We start from the raw sequence: 24959 nt of genomic DNA, 5'->3' as shown, positions 1-24959 counted from the left end.
AACGATTCTTATGAAATATGCAATTATCTGCTGCACTACTGGAAGTGGTTAGGCCGTGTGTATAGAAGACAGGGAATAGTACGAGATAAACCAGGTGGGTTGTCCTTGGTAGAAGAGGTAGAGGTAGGCCAAAGGAGATGTGGTTAAGGACAATGAGGCAGGAAGTAGGAGAAGAGTGTTGGGGAGATCTTGAGGAGTTAGCCCAGGACAGAATGTGGTGGCATGAATTCATGGAGGCCCTATGCATCCCCATGGGTGCCACAGGGAATGATTAATTGATTGGTATATATATATATAATATATATATATATATATATATATATATATATATATATATATATATATATATATATATATATATATATATATATATACATAATCATGAAGCTACAAATGTCGCTTAATATCAAATCCTCGCTGCCTCGGGAATATTCCCGATGGGGAATTATCACCGAAGGGGAATTTATAAGTGATAAATGGATGGGCACTGCCGAGTCTCGATCCTGCGACACAGATACGCATCCAGCAACTCCAGTCGACGCTACCACTGAGCTATCCATTTATCACTTATAAATTCCCCTTCAGTGATAATTCCCCATCGGGGATATTCCCGAGGCAGCGTGGATTTGATATTAAGCGACATTTGTAGCTTCATGATTGTATATAAATCATGGTGTGATAAAAAATGTCATATGTATACATATATACAGGCAGTCCCCAGTTATTGGCAGGGGGTCTGTTCTGAGGGTGTGATGATAACCGAGAATTGCCAATAACCGAAAATCAGTGATTTTTGGAACTTATCGGCGCCGATAAGTGGAAATCGGTGATTTTCGGTGCCGAAAAGTGCCGATTTTCGTTGCTAGACAAGCCCCATAAAACCGGATCACTGACAACTGAGCCCTCTGATAACCAGGAACTGCCTGTGTATGTGTGTGTGTGTATGTATATATATATATATATATATATATGTGTGTGTGTGTGTGTGTGTGTGTGTGTATATACATATGTATATATATATACACACAGTACTCCACCACCTTTTTCACGGGGATAGGTTCCAGAACCCACTGGGGAAATGCAAAATCCCCTCAAAAAATGCTTACACTGCCAAATACCCTGTACCCCTTAAACTAAAATGCTTATAACTGTCTATTTTAAAAGTTCTTTGCCTAATTTAGTAGTCTAAACAAAAATATACCTTAAATTATCATACAAACAATTTAATATCAATTCAAACAAAAATACACCCCAAACCATCATCCCAAAACACCCTAGTGACTTACATTAGTACCCTTTTTACAACTGTTACTCTTATGTATATACAGTACACCCCCAGAAATGCTTATAAAAGTGATTCACTAACTTCAAGTATTAATATTAATGTGTAAACAGCAAAATATCTGTAAAATGTTTAATACAGGCAGTCCCTAGTTATCAGTGGCCTTGGTTATTGGTGATCTGGTTTTACGGCACTGGTCTAGCGACGACAATAACTGGATTTTTGGCGGCGGTACCCACCTAATAGTGGTGCAGATCCCCGCTTATCAGCGCCGATAAGTGCCAATATTTGTCGATTTTCTGTTATCTACGATTTTCAGTTATTTGTAAGCTATTGGGAATGGAACCCCTGCTGATAACCAGGGACTACCTGTACAAATTAAATCATCTTTAACACAAATTAAATAAACCTGTCTTACAGAATGTTTGACAACTAACCATGTTACCCCTGTATACATAATCATAGCCGTTTTTTCTTATAGTATTGAATTTGTCCCATTTTCCTTATATATTGGTAAAAGCAATTAAAATTATCACTACAGTAATTTGCTTTTTTTCATAGAGCAACGCTGTTTATTCACTTATTAGTGGAGCAGGTAACTAGAAAAAAAGGGGGGGAAAAGTGCAAATGGTGATACAAGCATGAAACTTGGCTCAGCTATTCTTCCTGTCCCTTGGTCTCATTACCAACCTCCGGCCACATGAAATTTTGCCATTTTCCAAGATGGCCGACAGGTTTTCAAAATGGCGTCCTGTGGATATTTGAATATTGGTATTTAATTGATTAATCACATTCAAATCCCTATGTCACTCCCAGTTTATATTAGAATACTAAAAACAAGCCTTTATATATGTAGATACATCATTTTTCTGCATAGAAATAAACAAGATGGCTGTCACTATATCAGAAATGTCTGCCAAAATGCCAAAAATTGGTACTTAAGCTCATATATGAGGCTAAAGGTCGAGTAATACATGGATTTGGGGTAACTTCAGCCTGATCAGTTCATTTTTTGTAGATTAGAAATCAATTAATCCCCAGTTTATTAATTTTCATCCTCATTTAGAAAAAAAAAATGGGTAATAAGTTTAATGTAAAAGTGTAATAGTGTAGTGTCCATGTACTACCAGGGCACACTGGTGGACACTACAGGTGTGAAACTCAGCATGGGGTTCAGTGCTAGCTAATGGCAGAGATTTGTTATTAGTTTCCCAAATGCTGTTTAGCTAGCCTACTTCAAAGTTAAACAGCTGCACCTGATTTGACAGGATGTGCCAGCGCGGGAGAGCCGAGCCAAGGAAGATGGGGCTTTAGTCTTCCAGATGGTGTACAGCTCACATGGGAATTAAATAGCATTGGATGAATGATTGGGCTAGGGGTAGGATTATGACATATCTGAGCCTAGTTGTATCCCATATCTGAAAATGCATATATGTTATACAGGTGGTAAAAGGATAAACCTCGGCCTATAGAACAAAAGCAATGGCAGGACAATCTTGGAAGTCAGCGCCTTTCCTGAAGGGAGATAGTACGACTAAATGGAAGCTTTGTTGCTTGTGCCAAGAGGACACACGTGCAAGACTAGTTGATGCATCTGGTGCTGGCTATGTTACCCTTGCTACAAACATTCCTGAATTCTATAAGTTAAATGTAATGCCTATATCATTTCATCCCAAAAGGCTTGATGAAGGTGATGGAATTCTGCAGACCTTTGAAAATAACAAAGCAACATATGAATCATGTATGCTGTAGTTCAAAACAACAAAACTAGAAAGGAAAAGTAAGTCATTGTGTAAGACAAAAGAAGATGATCCCCCAAAAGCAAAATTCACACGTAGTAGCCAGAGGGCAGATGAGAAGATGGAGAAGAATCTAAGACTGAGAAAGAAGGAATATGCTTTATTTGTGACCTGCCAGCACCAATCAAAGATTTACGATTGGCCATGACATTGCCTTTACATGAAAAGTTGCAACGATGTGTCACCAACCCACTAGATGAGAAACTTCTGGCCAAGCTTAGTGCTGGAGATATTGTTTCTCAGGACCATATGTATCACCCATCTTGTCTGACAGGTGTGTACAACGGGGAAAGGGCCTGGCTAAATTCCCAGAAAATTGGAGACGATTATGTGCAGTACAGACAAGAGGAATGTGCCCATGCTTTTGCTGAGCTTGAGATGTACATAAGAGACAAGCAGTTGACTACAGACGGGTGCTGCTGTTTTACAATGGTAGGACTTTATGATTTGTACAAACAAAGACTGGAACAGCTAAATGTTGATGCTTCCTTTGTGCACCGAACACGGTTGAAAGAACAGATACTTGTCCGCATCCCAGAACTGGAGGACTTTAAAAAGGGAAGAGAAATTTGGTTTGCCTACAAAAGGAAAATGGGAGAAGCCCTAGCCACGGCATGTGACTACAATGATGCACTAATCGTGGCCAAAGCAGCTAAGATATTGAGGAAACAGATGCTTGAACATGGGATAGAATTTGATGGAACCTTAACAGCAGACACTAGAAGAGAATCTGTGCCACCAAGTTTGTTGGAATTTGTAAGTGTGCTACAAAACGGTGGCGATATAAAATCCCAACTTAAATACGGAACATCATCTACTCATCTAGCTTTAGCACAACTTTTGCACTTCAACTGTCGAAAGAATCCAGCATCTTCAACATTCTCCAGACATTCCAAGTCAAGAGAACCTTCGTTTCCAATATATATTGGTCTCCTGGTCTTTGCAAAAACCAGGAAGCGTCAATTAATTGATACATTCCATCACCATGGAATCAGCATCAGCTATGATAGGGTTCTGGAATTGACTAAAGGGTTAGGAGAAGCAGTTGTAACAAGGGCTGTGGAGGAAGTAGTAGTTTGTCCCACTACACTAAGAAAAGGGCTCTTTACAACTTGTGCTGTTTACAATCTGGACCATAATCCAGGTGCCACAACTGCACAAACATCCTTCCATGGGACAGGCATATCTTTGTTTCAGCATCCTAGCACTGATGATAAGGGTGAGGACACCCACCTTCACCAAACTAAGTTCAACACCAGCAGCTGTAGAAGATGAAGACCTGCAAATAATTGAAGAGTTCTGTAAGACAGAAGCAGTTTGTATAAAAATATAAATGTAGCTAGACTTGATCTCTTTGCAAGAAAGCAAAGAGCATATGATTGCATTCCCCCTACAAGGGCTGCTCTTAGAGAGCACTGCAAGAGAGCTGCCTTTCAAGCAGGGCACATTTGGTGCCAGTCTTTAGTATGTCATCCAGTTTTGTCCAGTCCAAGACACTGGGGATGGCAACAGATTGATGGCACCTGGTTTCCGTATTGGACAGATTTGCCAATAGTAGCAAAATCTTGCCAAGAACTGAAAAGTGTTGCTGCAAAAAGGAATGCCATGGCAGGTGCAAGTGCTACAAATCTGGACTTGGCTGCACAGCTCTCTGCAGCTGCACTTGCTAAAAACTAATTGAGACACAAAACATACTGGTTTCTCTCAGGAGATACATACTTTTTTATCTTTGGCAGCCATTTTGGAAATATGGTGTTCATATGGTGGCCATATTGGAAAGATGGGTTCACTTTATCTCTTCATGACAGTAAGAATGCCAAAATACAAATTCTCAAAAATTATATGGACAGTATGCAACTTTTATAGGCTTATGAAATGAAAATATTTGAAATATACAGCAAATTTGCTGCCATTTTGGAAAAGTGTCAGCCATCTTGGAAATAGCCAAATATTGAGGTGGCTGGAGGTTGATTTTGATTTATGGGGATAATAAGAGTTCTCATGCCAAATCTATTGCTTGTATCACCATTTACACTTTTTTCCCATTATCCCACTCCACTATATTGCTGTATTTTTTCATATTGTATTCGTGACTAAATACAGATTTTTATGATAAAAATAATTACAGTGTACTTACACTGTAGTAACGTATCTATTAAGCTCATTCAAGGTTGAGCCCCAGACTGAGCATAACGTGTACGATTCAATTCTCTCTCTCTCTCTCTCTCTCTCTCTCTCTCTCTCTCTCTCTCTCTCTCTCTCTCTCTCTCTCTCTCTCTCTCTCTTTTAAGGGTAAGATGTATTTGAAATAATGTTACTGTAAAGTATTTTGGATAATAGAGCATATTGTACAATATATTTAAAATAATTAGCGAATATTTTAAATATTGTACAATATGCTCTATCATCCAAAAACACTTTACATTAATATCATTTCAAATATATCTTACATTACCCTTTAAAAGAGAGAGAGAGAGAGAGAGAGAGAGAGAGAGAGAGAGAGAGAGAGAGAGAGAGAGAGAGAGAGAGAGAGAGAAATCGAATCATATACCTGTTATGCTCAGTCCGGGACCCAACCTGGAATGAACTTAATAAATACACTGTAAATCATAATAAGCACACTGTAAATAATTTTTATCATAAAAATCAGTATCTAGTCATGAACAAAAATAAAAAAATACAGTAATTAGTAAATAAAAGGTGTTGCTCTACGAAAAGCTCTACGAAAAAAGCAAATTAGTGATAATTTAAGAGATATGGTCCATAGAAAAATCCACGAATTGATGAAAGTTCCCGCAAAAAAGTGAAAGATTTGTTCCACAAAAAATAAGCAACAAAATGAATCGTGGAAAAGTGAAGCATGAAAAAGTGGGGTAACACAATATATATACTGTACTGTGTATGTATGTATATATATATATATATATATATATATATATATATATATATATATATATATATATAATGTATGTATGTATGCATGTATAATATATATGTATGTATGTATAATATATATATATATATATATATATATATATATATATATATATATATATATATTATTTGGGAAATTGTCACAAGTCGGATATGTAGCACAAACAGGAGAACAAAAAGTAGGTGATGCATGTTTCAACTCTACTTCCAGCCAACGTTTCAAAGCATGGCTTCATCATCAGGGCTAAAATACAAAAGTAACAAGAATGACAATCAATACATAAGACTCAGTAAATAATATTAATGTTAAAATATAAGTAAAAAATATTAATGTTAAAATATAGATATTAAAACTGAAACATAAAAGTTAAAACCAATTTAATGCCTCAAAGTAAGAAAACTGAGTGACCAAGAAGGGCACCAAAAGGACGAAGAAACATCTTAAGCTATAAACAGAGGGGCAGAAGAAGACTGACTCTTCAAAGATGGAACCATTTGTTTGATGGTTAACGACTCAAGGGTATGGAGAGAGGTTTCATCAGCAGCTTGCTCTGAGATTTCAAAATCATCATAGGAAATACTGTAAAAGATATATACTGTTTAGAATGGTCCCGTATGTTAGAAAACTCCTTCTTACTCAAAGTACGTACACCCTGTTCAATGGCTAACGCCACGATGAGAGTCGATTTGCACTTTCAGCATTCTTTTCGTGGATCTGACGTAAGTCCCGAGATTACATCTCGGGCAAGTATACTTATAAACCACCAAAGAACGCATAAGGTTGGGAACAATGTCTTTGAATCCAAAAAGTGATCCAGTTGTCCTTGGATTCCTTAGAATGAATTTGGAATTGTCATCTGGAAGAGCTGGGCTGTGCAAGGAATCTTCTAGGTCCTTCCCTATTCTGGTTTGAGTGCTTTTGGAAAGAGACAGCTGACAGCAAAAAGTAGCCCAATAAAGTCCCAGCCTTAGAAAAAGTCTGGTGGATGTAAGGTGGGAATTATTCCTAATACGAAACCTTTTAACTGGAGTCTGTCGACTACCACTCTCAAGTTTCGTCAGCACTCTTCTCAGTTGGCTCCCCAGCTTGTCCCCAGCTCCCCACTTCTAACAATATATATACAGTAAACTCCCGTATTCGTGGGGGATGCGTACCACACCCCCCGCAATAGCTAGAACCCGCGAATACTTAAAACCCTTCTAAAAACACTTAGAACTGCCTATTTTGATAGTACAAACACACACAAAAAAAAACTAAAAATGCTTATACAGGTATTATCCTACTCAGGATTGGGGTCAGGTTCCAAAAAACCCATCGTATGTTGGAAAAAATGTATCTTGAATATAGCCCAGCCTACACTAGGATATTCGGTACCATGTGTACATATATGGTAGCCTAGCCTACACTATAAAGTATACTCTATACATACACGGTATAGTAATTATTAATATCAGCTAATTCTGGAGGTTAACACAGAGTGACTTATGATAATTCAATACAAAGAGAAATTGAATAACAAACAAGAATTAGCTTAGCCTACACTATGGTATATTGTGTACATATACGGTAGCGTAGGCTACATTATACTCTATGTTAACATATATTATACAAACATCAACATAACAAATATGCATCTTTTACATGGATCTTTTAAAATATGCCTTAACTCACTGTATCCAATAATATTGTATATATTCTTATATTGCTTTTGTATTATAAATTGGTTTGAAAATCGTTTATGCAGTAATGTGTTCTTTCATACCCAGTAGTTTTCATTAAGATACTTTCTCTCCAATTTTAATTACGGTCGAGTTTCATCCATGTTGCCAATGCAAGATAATTTATAGCCATTAGCAGCTTGAACATTGTTTTCTCAGCTTCAGCTACAACTTGCAGCATAAATTTAGCAGTATATTTCCTTTTCAATCTTTTATCCATACCGAATAAGGGTATAATGTAAAAATATATCAGTCCTATTCTATTTAACGTCATTTGTACTATAACCTACGGTAATTGTGTATTACTGTACGATAGTTGAAATACAAGCAAAAGGGCTGTTGTTATCCGATTTGTGATAAACAAAACACCAGTTTCTCGGTCGGCTGTTTATGGCTGTACGCATTTACGCAAGAGTATAACGTTACTAACAATTCTTTTATTCTCTGTTACTTCTTTAACTAGGAGATGGGTAAAGAGTTGGAGGAAAAGAAGTTGGTCTATTGTAATTTGGTCTTTCTCACTGCTGATTGTATGCTGCTGCCTGCTCCTGCACGAAATTTAAAAATATTTTATAAATATTGTCATATCGGTATTAATTGCTTACCCCATTGCGAAATCGAATTATCGTAAGGTGAACTATCGTAACTCGAGCAATACCTGAATATTTTAATAGTTTTATCACAAAAAGTGCATTTAGTTATGAAAATGAGATGAAAATACAGTAATTAGTGAATATTTCTCGGTGAAAAATACCGTGAATGGCCGGATTTTCAGCAAATAATGCATATGTGTTTCATAGAGAAATCTGCGAATCATGAGACCACGAATACGGGGGTTTTACTGTGTATATATATATATTATATATATTATAAACCACCTGTATTTGCATTCTCACGATTCGCGGGCTCACTAAATTGTGGGATTTTCTGTGGAACATATTCTATAAATTATTTGCAAAAACATCGGCAATTCATGGACTTATTTGTCGAGGAATATTCACTGATTAGTGTATTTTGATGTTATTTTCATGACTAAATACATTTTTCAAAATAAAATAGTTATATACTAATTTTCAAATATTAATATTAATAAGTTTAAATAATAACAATAATACTGTAAGATTAAATAAATAATATGTAATGTTTATCTCTCTCTTTCTCCTTTACTATTTCAGTTATCTCTCTCTCTCTCTCTCTCTCTCTCTCTCTCTCTCTCTCTCTCTCTCTCTCTCTCTCTCTCTCTCTCTCTCTTACTGAGATGAGAGAATTTTTATGGCATTTTTATTTGTTTTGTATGATAAATAAATGATTTACCTAATGATAACTACTAATTTTCAAATAATAATAATAATAATAATAAGAATAATAATAATATACTGTAATTACAACATTTATGCATTTCTATAGTAAGTAAATGAAAAATTTAAACAAAAATTTTGCCCCCAATCTTTTTTCCCTGAGTCTTCAAGCTCATGGGAGATGGTGAGCCTGTCAAATATGTCAAATAACCTGAGAGCAAAGGTTGTTTGGTCAGTGTTGCCAACCACTATGAAGGATATATATACAGAAAAATCTCTCTCTCTCTCTCTCTCTCTCTCTAAAGGATAGAATGTGAGAAATGAATAGATAGCTAGATAAATAGATACTTAGTTCATAGTGTTTTAAAAACGTTAAGGTACATCTTTGGAAGACAAAACCAAGCATATAATATTTTTGTTGTCAGTCGCTTTAAGAGAAATGAATTAACATTTCTCGAGAGATGAAAGAGATACTCTCTCTCTCTCTCTCTCTCTCTCTCTCTCTCTCTCTCTCTCTCTCTCTCTCTCTCTCTCTCTCTCTCTCTCTCTCTCTCTCATGCTGGCTGAATATAAATTCTCTCTCTCTCTCTCTCTCTCTCTCTCTCTCTCTCTCTCTCTCTCTCTCTCTCTCTCTCTCTCTCTTGTGCTAGCTGAATATAAATTAGTGGTAACTCACTCTATCTTTCTGCTTAGGCTAGGAGGGTTAGATGTATGTATGTCCTGTATATATTTTTAAAGGTACTAATGTTTAAGATGACTTTGAAATTATATTAATAATATAATTTCAAAGATTAATACAATAATAAGATAATAATTTAAGGTATATTTGATGTACGATTATACTTTAAGTATACATTTGGTATTTGAACCTTCAAGATAGTCAGTTATATATATATATATATATATATATATATATATATATATATATATATATATATATATATATATATATATATATATATATATATATATATATCAATGCAGCACGAAGGAATGTGTGCTTGAGGATATCACAAAGCCCAAGTAAGAAGGTGAGTGAAAACCGGGACTTTGAACAAGTACTTTCGTAATTTATTCCACATTTTCAAGTTCACACTGAATACAAAAGAAGTTGACAGAGCTTTATATACAAAAACAGAAGGGGGTTGGGGTTACAGTTTGTTAATCTGGCCAGCATGTTCTTTAAATAAAAAAGACAAGGACAAAGGATCAAGGGATAATACAGGGTGGAGACTTAACATTCCTGGTGGACGTGGCTTCAATAAACACAATCTCCAGCAGATTCCTTTTCCAATCTTGTTGTTGTTGATCTTGTAGATTATCAATGACTTATCCCAGTTAATCTCATGGCTTGTCTTAAGCCAGTGATCCACAATGCCATTATTTGTTGAGTTTCTTGAAATAGCGTATTTGTGTTGTGAGCATCTCATTTTCAGTCCTTTTGATGTTTGACCAATATAAGTCTTATTACATTCTTTGCAAGGAATACTATATACAATATTGTTTTAGTTGGTTGGGCTATTCTTAATTAGTTTATTTCTCAAAGTGTTATTATATTTGAATACTAAGCTAATATCAGCAGTTTTTAAAATGGGTACTGCGGGAATGAAGTTAGGATGAAAAGGTAAACAGAGAATATTCTAAGTTTTTTGTTAGGAATGGTTGGATTGTAATATGTCTTTTTTGCTTTATTTTTACAAAGTTACAAAAAATATGGAGGGTAACATAATGACACTCGTATTTTATCAATAATTTTAAACTCCTCTTCCAAAAGTTCAGGATTGCAAATTCTAAGAGCTCTAAGATACATAATGGAAAATTTTGACACCTTAATTTGTTTAGCATGGTTAGAGTAAAAATGAATATGAAGCAAATAATTGTATACCATTTTTGGATGTCACAGTTATTAGAAATAACACCAGTTTTTGTTTTAAAGTATATAGGAAACCCATGAATAATTCATCATATATTCATTTTTACTCTAACCGTGCTTTACAAATTAAGGTGTCAACATTTTCCAGTATGTCTTAGAGCTCTTATAATTTGTAGTCTGGAATTTTTGGAAGGGAAGTTTAAAATTATTGATAAAACAGGAGATTCATTAAGTTGCCCTCCATATTTTTTAGAACTTTGTAAAAATAAAGCAAAAAAAGGATTTTGACAAAGGAAAAATCTATTTCTGGAGAGGGGCCCATGTCACCCGGTGAAAAAGTCCATTCAGCACTTATTTCTAGGTAATTCTGTTGCTAGATACCAGAGAAAGCTAAATGAAATGCTGGAGTTACTACCCCCAGAGCGAGCTCCACTAGATGGAGTCGTGTATGGAAAAGGGTGAACTACAAAAACATGGAACCTTATCCTATAGAGATCCCCAATGTCAAAAGTCCCAACGAGAGGTGCCGATACAAGCCCATGCACTACTGCGGACTGTATACAAGACAACACTAGCCGCATTCCATTTTAGCACGTTTTTCGTTCACACGTAATTTAGTTGTGATCCTTATTTTGTGCTCTATTTTGGTTTTTTTATGGCATCCTCACTGACAAGGTTCTTCTTCAATTACTTAAGTACCAGTGTTTTATTGTTTTTAGGCGATTGAGGCTCCTTATTTTCCTTTAGTTTAATATTTAAAGGATTTATAACGCCCGTCTCGATCTCCTCTCACGGCGTCTCTTGACCTCTCTTGGTCTTGGGTCGGCATGTTTGTTTTGTGTTTTTTATTTGTATCCCTTTTTATTTGGGATATTTTACCATTAATGATCCCTAACTTTAGTGGGTTTGATTATTTTTATGTTTGTTCTGTACCCCTTTACTACGAGAAGTGCTGTTTAGCGTTTAGGCTACGAGCTACCCCCTCGGGCCCATTTGCTTTTTATCATGGCTTCATTACGAGAGTGATATTTAACGTTTAGGCTACGAGCTACCCCCTCGGGCCCATTCGCTTTTTATCATGGCTTCATTCTTAGAGTGATATTTGTTTAGGCTCACTGAGCTACCCCCTCGGGCCCATTCGCCTTTTATCATGGCTTCATTCGAGAGTGATGTTTAGCGTTTAGGGAGCTACCCCCTGGGCCCATTCGCTTTTATCGTGGCTTCATTGAGAAGTGTTGTTGAGCGTTTAGGCTACGAGCTTCCCCCTCGAGCCCATTCGCTTATTATCATGGCCTCATTATGCTTTATTTTTGTCCCTCACTTCTCTTAGCCTTTGGGGATCTTATTTTCATTGGTACTGTTACGGTTTTTACTTTGTTTTTACTTTGTTTTTATAATTTTGTTTATTTTATGAATTTTGTGTTCCCTTCCTGGTCAAGTGCTGTCTTGCTGTTTAGGCTACGTGGTTCCCCCTCGGGCCTATTCGCTTCTTATTTTGGCTTTATTTTGCCTTGTTTTAGACTCACTTCTCTAAGCGTATGGGAACATAATTTTCATTGGTACATTTAATTTTTGACCTTGTGCTTGGATGCCTTTGAATTTTGTTAGTTTTGGGGTACTTTCATTTAACTGGAGGTCGGTCATGTCCCTTCACGTTCATGTTGTGTTGGGCCTGCCTATCCTCCTACATGTACCTTATAGACAATTTTTGTTTTATTATGAATTATTTGAGTTATTGGTTAGCCTTTACCCCTCTCCTAGGCTTCCTTCCTTTACATCGCCTCAGTTAGGTTAGCCTAGGGGTTGGCTGTAACACTTTTTCCCTTCGGGGAAAAATCGTTAAGGGGGGGACGATCTCGATCTGTACGTATGAGTTTCATGTCTGTGATCTCGTTCTGTACATGTGTGTTTTATGTCTGGTGCTTCCCTTTGTTTGGTTTTGGCTTGGATATATTGCCTACGTCCACCCTCTCCCTGTTTCGGCTTTTCACTTAGGTTAATGTTCCTAATAAGTTAAGCTGGAATAGCGAGGGTTTACCTGCGTAGCCTATCCTAGTTCAATCCTTCTTTGGGTTGCTTACCAATGGTGACCGGGAGTGCTCTCCCCACTCCTGTTCACACTTCTTTTACCGACTATATATATATTATTTTGTGGTATCGAGAGTCCCCTTCTCTCCCCTTGGTTTGTTTTCAAGGTTTGTTAACTTTCCAAGGCTTGAGAGCAATTTATCCTTATTTTATGTTGTAACCTACATCCCCTCCCTCTGCATTGATTGATTGTCCCTCGGTGTGTCTGAGTTGGCACTCCACCTGGACCTGGAGGTGACCGGGAGTGCTCTCCCCACTCCTGTTCACACTCCTTTTATCTTTCTTTGCTCTCCTGGCCGTAGAGGTTTTTGCCCTTCCTCTCCTTTTCTCTCGCTCTTGTCATGCAACACAGCTTACATAGCGAGGGGATCTATGAGAATCTCTGGGCGCCCGGGGAGTGCTGTCCCACCCCTGGTCGCTGCTTTGGGTTACCAACCTCCTGGCCTATCCTTCCCCCTTCCTTTGTTGGGCGCTCTCCTTGCTTACTGCTACGGCGGTTTTAGTGTTTAGCGGTCGGCGTTTATTCCCCCCCACCGCTATCACACTGTTCAGGATATCCTCCTCCGGGGTTTTCCTCTCTTGGCTCGGAGTGCGCCCACTTCCAACAGTTCATAACCTTCCCACATTTTGTTCAAACATGATCGCTTCGGAATGTTCCGTTGACTCTGTTTTTATGTCTGAGTTTTGTCCTGTTAGCCCGGTTTTCTTTCCAGTTTTCTCCAGGGGTTTTCCTGGTCTGACTAGGCTAGTCGCTGCTACGGTACTCTGCTCCGCATCCGTTCCAGCATGCCCTTTTCTCATACGCCGGCTGGTTTTGTCAAGTGCAGGAATGCTCCGCTATCCTGCAACAAACCAGCGATCACGGAGTCTATAGTTCCCATTCCGGTGCGCAGTCTGTTTTGGATTTATAGTTTGGCACGGAAGGTTATGAAGTACGCTATGCTCTCCCCAAGCAGACTTCTTGATGAACCCGTAGGTTTTATATATACCTGTCAGTTTCGTCTCCGCGAAACTCCGCCTCATGTGACTTATTCTTGGCTCGGAAGGTTGTAAAGTACGCTATGCTCTCTCCGAGCAGGCTACTTGATGAATCCGTAGGTTTTATTTACACCAGTCGGTTTTATCTCCGCCAAACGCCGCCTCATTTGGCTTATTATTAGTCGTTTGGCACCCGGCAGATTGCGTTGTACTTACCTAGAAATAAGTGCTGAATGGACTTTTTCACCGGGTGACACGGGACCCCGATCCAGAAAAGATATATTACAATCCAACCGATGTTAACAAAGAACGTAAGAATATTCTGTTTACCTTTTCATCCTAATTTCATTCCTGCAGTGCCCATTTGAAAATAGTATTTAAATATAATAATATTTTGAGAAATAAATTAATTAAGAATAGCCCACCCAATTCAAACAACATAGTATACAGTATTCCTTGCAAAAAAACGTAATAAGATTTATATTGGTCAAACATCAAAAGGACTAAAAATGAGAAGCTCACAACACAAATATGCCATTTTAAGAGGCTTAACAAATAATGGCATTGCAGATCATTGGCTTAAGACAGGCCATGCAATTAACTGGGATATGTCATTGATAATCTACAGGGTCATGACCATCACAAAAGGAATCTGCTGGAGATTGTGTTTATTGAAGCCACCTCCACCAGAAATGTTAGTCTCCACCCTGGATTATCCCTCAATCCTTTGTCCTGGTCTTTTTTGTTTAAAGAGCATGCTGCCCAGATTAACAAACTGTAACCCCACCCCTCTACTGTTTTTGTATATAAAGCTCTGTAAACTTCTTTTGAATTCAGTGTGAACTTGAAAATGTAGAATAAACTATGAAAGTACTTGTTCAAAGTCCTGGTTCTCACTCACCTTCTTATGTGGATTTTGTGACACACACACACACACACACACACACACACACACATTCTGAGTCTTGTAGGAGGAGTTAAATTGAATTTTGAATGTAATTTTGCCTTAGGGGCCAACACCTAGATCTCAGAACATAAGCAATAAATGTAATTAATTGTATGGCTTACCTTGAAATTACATCTATTCCAAGAAAATGAGAAGGTCTCCTTTCAAACCAGTTGGTTAGATTAAATTAATTTACTTACAGATTTGCAACTAGAAATTAATATGGACAGGCTGGCTGTTCAGCAATCAAGGCACATGCAATGTGCCACAAAAATAATGTAACTACAGTTAGCACATAAATAAATCTGAGAAGGCTACAGCCTTACAAAGAGTTTGACACAAATCTTATGAAATACTTAAGACTGGCTGATAAAATTATTTTACATTAGCCCAACATTAATGCTTGAGGGGCCTAACATGTGGCCCTTGTAGACTGTCTTTTGCAGAAGTGTTTTACCCATGACAAGATGGAATTGTTTCACAAAGGAAGGGGCAGAATGCAAAGAGCCAGACAACAGGATTCTCTGTGCTTGGAGGTCGCTTGCAGAATATGGATTCAGGCCGCTCTTTAGAAGTTCAGACACGTGGCCAGTTGGTGGGGGCAGCAGAACAGCACCAGACTTAGTGCAGTTAGGAATGAAGCAACCTTGCACTTCGGTGTCGGGGCACGGAGTCAAGACGAGTCAGGTCATGGCATCGCCCCCTTAATTCTCGCGGTGAGCAGAGGACTGTGGTACATCTGAAGGAAGCAAACAACGGCCAGCACAAAGGTCATAGGGAAATAGGTCTTATAGTTAAGAGTAACTAAGGGTCAGCTTAGCGGCCCATTTACTATCATGACCTGTCCTTGTACCCTAATGGCTTTCTGTTCCCCAATATCATACAATATTGGGGTAGAACACCTACATTCTGTCCCCCCTAGTGGAGGTCTCCTCCTGCCTCAAGAAATTTGACTTCCTAGCTAATGGGCTAGAGAGTCGACTCTGTAAATATGTAAGAATATATATACAGTATATAAATATATTACTGTATATACAGTGACTCCCTACTAGATCACAGATCAGCAATTGTGCCATCAGTTAATCGCAGGTTTTTCTGTGGAACTTATCTCCAAATATATCCCAGAAAATTCACTAATTCGCAAATTTTTTCACAGAGCAATTTTCACTAATTACTGTATTTTCATTTTATTTTCATGACTAAATACAATTTTTTATGATAAAAAATTTTTTTACTAATTTTGAAATATTGATATTAATGTAAATACATATTATAATGGTACACAAGAGAATATTTTATCATTCTTGATGTTTCATCTCCAATCACCATAAAAATATTTAAAATCTGAATTTCATACATAAGCAACACAAGGTTATACTGTACTCTCCTCCCCAACCTGTCAAGTCAAATCTCATCCTCACCTACTGTGCTGAGGCTTCATTTGTAAATACCAGTTCTCTCTCTCTCTCTCTCTCTCTCTCTCTCTCTCTCTCTCTCTCTCTCTCTCTCTCTCTCTCTCTCTCTCTCTCTCTCTCTCTCTCTCTCTCTCTCTTACTGAAATATAAATTACTGTATCATAAACTTTTATGTACAGAATTAAAAATAGTAATTCCATTAATATATTCAATTTTTTTAGCAACTAAAAAATTATTTTCCTAATTCTTTTGGTAGCAGGCTCAATCAGCTGATTCTCAGAACATAAACATTGCAAATGTCAGGCTGATTGATTTTTATTATACATATTACGATGATAGATCAATATAATACTGTACAGTACAAATGGATTCTGTAAGTGAAATAACATTCTATCGATATTTTGCAGTGTTTACATTAATATTAATATTTGAAAATTAGTAAATAATTGTAACATGTACATAGTCAAGAGAACATTTTATCACTGTTGATTGCATTTATAATTTGGTATTTTTTTTAATGCATTGTAAATATTTAAGTGCTGTAAAGTATTAAACTCTGCTTGTGAATTCCCAATGTGTCCCCTATCTGAAAAAAGAAAACAAGACAGCTTCAATACTGTATGAGGGGAAAATTGCTGTTTGAATGTAGGGGGGACTTGAGTTTATTTTGCACTCGTAGCTGTAAGCCATATATTTTTAAAGGTAAGGTTGTTAGATGACTTTGAAATTATATTAAAGGATTTTAGGATGATAGTTTAAAGTATATTTGGTGTTTGAACTATTAAAATAGAAGTTATAAGCATTTTTAGAGAGGGGTCTTTGGTGTTTGAACTATTAAAATAGGCAGTTATAAGCATTTTTAGAGGGCCGTTCCAAATTATCGTGGATTTTTGCTTAATGCCGGTGGTTGTGGTCCCTAACCCCTGCAATTACTGGGTACCCACTGTATATTTTATACATATATATATATATATATATATATATATATATATATATATATATATATATATATATATATATATATATATATATATATATATATATATATATATATATATATATATATATATATATATATATATATATAAATATATTATATATATCTGTATATATATATATATATATATATATATATATATATATATATATATATATATATATATATATATTATATATATATACAGACAGTATTTCCTCGATGTACGGCAGGGGATCCTTTCCAGCGCCACGCTGTAAGTTGATTTCTGCTGCAAGTCGGTGTTTTGCCATTATCAGTTCTTACAGCACCTTAACTTGATGTTGCATCAAGTTACATCAGCCATTAACTTGATGCAACATCAAGTTACGGCACTGTAAAACTCTGTTAACATGGCTCTGAAAAGACACCATAAGCTGGTGACATACAGATATACATACATACATTATATATATATATATATATATATATATATATATATATATATATATATATATATATATATATATATATATATATATATATATATATATATATATATATATATATATATATATATATATATATATATATATATACATACATATACACACACACACTACACACATGCGCCACACTAGCTGACCAACCATGTTCCTGGGAAAACTCTTGAATGACAACTGATAAACTCTCTCTCTCTCTCTCTCTCTCTCTCTCTCTCTCTCTCTCTCTCTCTCTCTCTCTCTCTCTCTCTCTCTCTCTCAATACCCCACTACTCTCTTTCTCACTTCCTCTCCCTTTCTCGTAAAGATAGTTGCTTCAGTCTTGAATGACAACTGATAAACACACTCTCTCTCTCTCTCTCTCTCTCTCTCTCTCTCTCTCTCTCTCTCTCTCTCTCTCTCTCTCTCTCTCAATACCCCACTACTCTCTTTCTCCCTTTCTCGTAAAGATAGTTGCTTCAATTACATTACCCAGCAATATTGACATTTTATATTTCTCCCCTTCTCACCCCCCATTCCTATCAGTGCTGAAATTGGACTTAAAGGGCATTGGGAGTGTCACTATTCATCTCAGTGACCTCGAAAACTATGGTTTAGACACTAATATCTGTCGTTTTCGGTTACTTTTACATGTAATCCCTTCCCACCCCTTCTCACCCACCCTTCCTATTGGGGCTGAACTTGGACTTGAAGGGCATCAGGAGTGTCATTATTCATCTCAGCGACCTTGAAAACGATGGATTAGACACTGATATCCATCATTTTCAGTTATTTTTATGTCACCCTATTCCCACCCCTTCTCACCCCCCTTTCCTATCGGGGCTGAACTTGGACTTAAAGGGCATTGGGAGTGCCACTATTAATCTCAGCAACCACAAAAATTGTGGATTTGACACTAATATCTGTTGTTTTCAGTTATTTTTACATGTCACCCCCTTCCCACCCCCCCTCCCAGGGCTGAATTTGGACTTAAAGGACATCCAGAGTATCACTATTCATCTCAGCAACCTTGAAACTATGGATTAGAGACTAATATCTGCATTTGCTGTTATTTTTACATCCCCTCCTTCTCACCCCTTCTCATCTCCCTTCCTATCAGGGCTGAACTTGGACTTGAAAGGCATTGGGAGTGTCACTATTCATCTCAGCGACCTCAAAAACTAAGGATTAGGTGCTAATATCTGTCATTTTTGGTTATTTTTACATTACCCCTTCCCACCCCCACCCCCTATGGTTCCAGTGATGTCTTAACCCTCAAGTAGTCTTTCCCAGATATTAAGTCATATGTATACCAACTTTGGTTGAAATTGCCGAATGCATTTCAGAGTTATGCTGAACACATACACATAGTTTATCCATTTTTATATATATATATATATATATATATATATATATATATATATATATATATATATATATATATATATATATATATGTATGTATACACACACAGACAGTCCCTGGTTAATGGCGGGCTCAGTTAATGACGATCCGATTTTATGGCACTTGTCTAGTGACGAAAATCAGCAATTTTCGGCGCCAAAAATCACCGATTTCCGTTTATCAGCACTGATAATTTAGTATTAGCGTCAATACATGCCTAACAGAGGCGCCAATAACCAAAAATCTGCGCCAATAAGCCCTGAAAATCGCCAAAAAAGCACCAGAAATCGCCGATTTTCGGCTATCATCACACCCTCAGAACGGAACCCCCCCCGATAGCCAGGGACTGCCTGTGTATATTATATATATATATATATATATATATATATATATATATATATATATATATATATATATATATATATATATATATATATATATATATATATATACATATATATACATACATATATATACATACATACATATATATATATATATATATATATATATATATATATATATATATATATATATATATGTATGTATATATATGTATATATGTATGTACAGTGCGTCACCGATTTATGGTGACACCGACTTATGGCAGATTCGGTCTTATGGTGCTTTATACATACATATATATATATGTAGAATCTACTGGTCACTTTTACCAGATACATATGAAATTGTAATAGTCACAATGCCCTCTTAACTTCTTGAATTCTACGCGCTTTTCTTTTTTGGATACACTTGTCACTACAAAGCTGTAAGATCCAAGTGCAAGAAATTGAAGTGGCCGTGATGTCCGGTCACGGGAAATTAACCCGTGTCACCATAATCACAAGGAGGTCACGTGACCTATTGATTATGGTGACATGGGTTCATTTCCTGCGACCGGACTTCACGGCCACTTCAATTTCTTGCACTTGGATCTTAGGGCTTTGTAGTGACAAGCATATCCAAAAAAGCGCGAAGAATTCGAGAAGTTAAGAGGACATTGTGGCCATTACAATTACATGTATATATACATGTATATATACAGTACAGTAAATATGTATATATACATGTATTTATATATATATACACATATATATATATATATATATATATATATATATATATATATATATATATATATATATATATATATATATATATATATATATATATATATATATATATATATATATATATATATATATATATATATATATATATATATATATATATATATATATATATATATATATATATATATATATATATATATATATATATATTATATATATATATATATTATATATATATGTATATATATATATATATATATATATATATATATATATATATATATATATATATATATATATATATATATATACAGGCAGTCCCCGGTTTACGACAGGGGTTCCGTTTTACACTGCGTCAGTAAACTGAAAATCGTCAGTAAACCTAAAAATCGTCGAAAATCGTCAAAATCCTAAGAAAACCTTACTTTTAATGCTTTGGGTGTATTGAAAATGATGTAAACTGCATTTTTATTGAGTTTTTCATCAAAAAAACCTCAAAATTTTTATTCTGCCGTTTTGGAGCCATATTTCCTCTGTCGGATCGGTGTACGACGCGTCGTAACCCTGGAACATGCGTCGTAAACTGGGAAATAATTTTTGATGAATATATTTGAAAAGCGCCGTAACCCTCAAACGTCATAAGTCGGATCCGTGTGAAACCGGGACTGCCTGTATGTATGTATGTATGTATGTATATATATATATATATATATATATATATATATATATATATATATATATATATATATATATATATATATATATATATATATATATATATATATATATATATATATATATATACACACAGGCAGTCACTGGTTATCGGTGGGGGTTCTGTTCCTGACAGCATGAAAATAACTGAAAAATGCAGATAACCGAATATCGGTGATAATAGCGCCAATCCCCGGAATTGGTGCCGCCGATAAGTGGGGATCAGCGCCGATAACCGGGTTTGGTGCCAATAATTGGAGATTGGTGTCGAAAGCCTGGTTATCATCTTCTAGAGAAGCGCCGTGAAACCGGATTGCCGATAACCTGGGACTGCTGTATATATATTATATGTATATTTTTATATATATATATATATATATATATATATATATATATATATAAAACACAGGAAACTTAAGAATTCTTTAATTAAATACTTTTTGCTTTGAGGTTTAGTGCAACAGCTAGGATCAAAATGTTCATTTCACCATTGCCATCCTGAATAACTATCAGTAGTTTTTATTGATTTTCTTCAAGTTTGTATTAATGTATTTGCTTATTATGGAAAAGAACTGCTGACATCATTTTTTCTGGATCTCACTATATCTTGGTATTCTAATGATAAAAGTATGATTTTTTGTCGTGGTTCTCTGCCTTTCTGTTTTTATGGGTACTGTATATGCCGGCCACTCCTAAATTGTGCCTTGTATAGATTGTGTTGCTGATTTGTTGCCAGGTTAATGAAAGAAATAGTATTTTTGGCTATTTCTGGTTTCTTTTGCCCAGGAGAGCTAGATCTTGAATTGCTTGTATCACCTTTGAATATCTGTTATCAGTTTAGTATGCAAAACACAATGATTTTTTTATTGTAATATTGTGTTTAGAGTGGATTGTTAATTTATTTTGTTTTGTCAGTTTTTTATGTATTGTGTACTTTTTTTACTTTGAGTATTCTTTTGTAGATTTAGCATTTTACTTTTACCTGTAAATATTGAAATGAAAATAAGATGTTTGTTTGTTGAAAGTTATAAGAAGTTTATGTAATTATTTTAAAAAATGATTTAATTCACATAGTAGTGTTATATTCAATTTCCATACTGAAAACATTACACTTCTATTGAATGGTACATTATCAGTGACTTTTTGGATAGTTAACTTCAGCATATTTAAAAGGAAAAATTAAATAAATAAATTTTTTTCTTTTCCAGAAACCTCACAAACCTTTAGCACCTGAACTGACTCAAGTTGTCAATGTTTGTGAAGGGAAGAAGTTTATATCATTCCAAGATGCATTTGAAAGCTGTAAGTTTATAAGTGAAACTGTTTCATGATAGCTGATTATTATTATTAAGAAATGGAACCAGACCTCTGAGTTATTAATAGATATAGAATAAATTTTGTTACTATGTTAAATTTTCAGTTTATCTGGTAGTATTACTGTAGTTGTGACAAACATTTTTGGTGTTTTGATGTTCAGTATATTTATGTAAGGAATGCTGATGTACATTGTTAATTACAAATTGGTAGTTTAGTGATTCAGATTTTAAGGAAATTATGTGAAGCTTCCCATTAGATGTCTCTTTTCAAAGGCTGCAATAAACCTGGATTCACTGCCCTCACAGGCCACACGAATTTGAGTAGTAGTAATTTTTACTCTTTTGCCCTGTGCAACCTTATCTTTCATGTTACATTAGTGAATTTAAAGTCGTTGCAAAACAACAGGTTGTACTTTATCAAAATATGTTAAAAAATCCCTAAAACAAAATCAAAGCATCCATATCACAACTTGAAGTTTGCCATAATGGAAAATTTGGATCTTTTTAATTAACCAAAAATCGTTAAATAAAGATACTGTACACAATTTTGTCATACTGCACAAAATTACAATTAATTGCCTTTTTTATATGATTCATTCCTATTTGTGTTAGGTATGATATGACAGAGCACAGTGAAACAAATGCCAGGTATAGGAACATATTTTAGGTTATTGGTAAGCAACGCTTGTTGATGTTACTTTTTTTAAATTATCACCAAAAATAGGCAAATTGAGATATCTAATTTTTCTTTGCACACTGAGAAAGTATAGTAATTTTGTAGCTCCTATGACGCATAATTCATTGCTATTTGTGTTATGTATGGCACAACAAACCCCCAAAATCATATAAGGAATTCCAATAGTACAGTAAAATAATGCATTGTATAAATTACATTAAAATGTAAAAATATATTGTAAATATATAAAATGTATTCTGGTGTACTCACCAACAATCCTGTCTGCATATCTTGCTGAAGACCTTGCAGTTCAGGTTGTATGACTAGGAGGAGGAGGAGGCATTCCTGATGCTCCTATTTTCAATAGGAGCACTAGGAATGTTTCCTTCTCCTTCCCCGCCTGCTTCCCTCCCCCCCCTCCTCCAGGACCTCAGGGGAGATGCAGTGGTAGCAGAGTGCCAGTCATTCTGTTTTGTATGGCAATCACGGGAGTATAGGGTTTTCATGCAGTGAGGTATTCTGCATGAGGCACAATGACAAGTGGAGTTGAATCCCCTTTTTCTGCTTCTTGAAGTCTGGTAGTGGCTCTGGCATGTGCACACTGCCAGGAGAAAGATAAGATATGAGTCAGTGAACTTTGACTTCCATTTTCGAATCTCATCTTCAGGTATCGGAGGCATAGCAGCATCACTAGAAGTGCTAGTGGTAGGAGAGACGTCAGTTGAAGTTCTAGGGGTAAACATAGCGGCATAAGCTGGTGCAGGGGCAGGGTCATCTGGAGCATTTGCAACACCTTGTATAGAATATGCATGGGGAATGATATGATCACCAGCAGGCCACAAACCAGGATTGAATTCCATCAAACTAGTATATTCCAGTTCATGGAACTGTAAGAGGGTCAATTTATTTTGGTCTGTGATACACTTACAATACCAAATATATGCATTTTGTAGCAAGTATATCAGGATTTCCTTTGACCACTTGACTATCTTCTATATGAAGCTGCAGTACAGTACTTACCACCTAGTCGAGTGATCAACTCCCCTCATATACTGTATGCATTCCCCAGTGGCAACAGTAGTTGTATTGCTGTAATCACCACCAGAGTAACTCCACCCTGCTTCACCTTTTTTTTTTCTTACATAGTCTTCTGTGTCCTTGCCCTGCAAGTAGATTATTACAGTAACCAACCTTGTGTCCATCCAGCACAAAATAAAAATATTTCCTTTCCTTCAGAAGTTGAGACTGTAACAAAGAGGATTTTCCAAGTGCCATGAGTGTCTTTGGTGCCCCCTTCTTATTTATAAGGTGTCACTGGTGTGAACCCTGTGTTCATACAACTCTTCTGTCAGCTTCATGGAGTTGTAATGATTATCCATGAACATGTGATAACCTTTTTTCAAAAGTGCCAAGCAACTGAAAAACATCACGCAGCAGACGATTTGCACCATGGTACACTATGAAATCAAGCACATCCTGATTCTGCCTCACAAAATATAAATCTTGATTCCATATTTCCGTGGCTTCCTATGGTTATATACTTTGAAAGATAATCTGACTTTACCATGGAAGCATAACTTTATTAAAGGACAGGTTCTCTTCTGGCATATAAAGATGTTGACACAATTTTTGGATATATTCAAGCATTGGTCACACAATAAAGGCCTATCGGTGTTATTTGGTGGTATCATGAGCCAATTCATAGCAAGAAAATAGCATGACATTTGCATGAACTTCATGTTTCGACATAACTAGTTGCCATGCACACTGATAGTATTTATGTTTTGACCAAAACATCCGTTCTTGTGGCAATTTTAGGACTCCCATAAAAATGTGCAGTTCAATGTAATGTGCAGTATTGGTGATATTGCAGCCCTCCCACTTCATTGTTCTCTTGTACTTGAGAATATTCTTGGAAATTATAGCATAATGATTGGTTTCTTCCATCAAATAATGAAATAATCTCCCCGTGAAAGATAGTTTGCAGGAAATCTAAGGCATTCATTG

General features: G+C 35.9%; 1 protein-coding gene across 47 annotated transcripts in view; it reads left to right on the top strand.

Moving 5' to 3' along the window:
- Positions 1–24959, top strand: part of LOC136837145 (1-phosphatidylinositol 4,5-bisphosphate phosphodiesterase delta-4-like) — a 377469-nt gene that overhangs the window by 319591 nt on the left and 32919 nt on the right. For all 47 annotated transcript variants that reach the window (XM_067101787.1, XM_067101785.1, XM_067101771.1 and 44 more), the window contains one exon: positions 22169–22262. In XM_067101787.1, the coding sequence (XP_066957888.1) occupies positions 22169–22262 (94 nt within the window). The remainder of the gene's footprint in view (positions 1–22168; positions 22263–24959) is intronic.

Source organism: Macrobrachium rosenbergii, chromosome 58, assembly GCF_040412425.1.
Source record: "Macrobrachium rosenbergii isolate ZJJX-2024 chromosome 58, ASM4041242v1, whole genome shotgun sequence".
In the NCBI taxonomy this organism is placed as follows: domain Eukaryota; kingdom Metazoa; phylum Arthropoda; class Malacostraca; order Decapoda; family Palaemonidae; genus Macrobrachium; species Macrobrachium rosenbergii.
The sequence above is the reverse complement of the archived record's forward strand: the minus strand, read 5'-3'. Positions and strand labels throughout refer to the sequence as shown.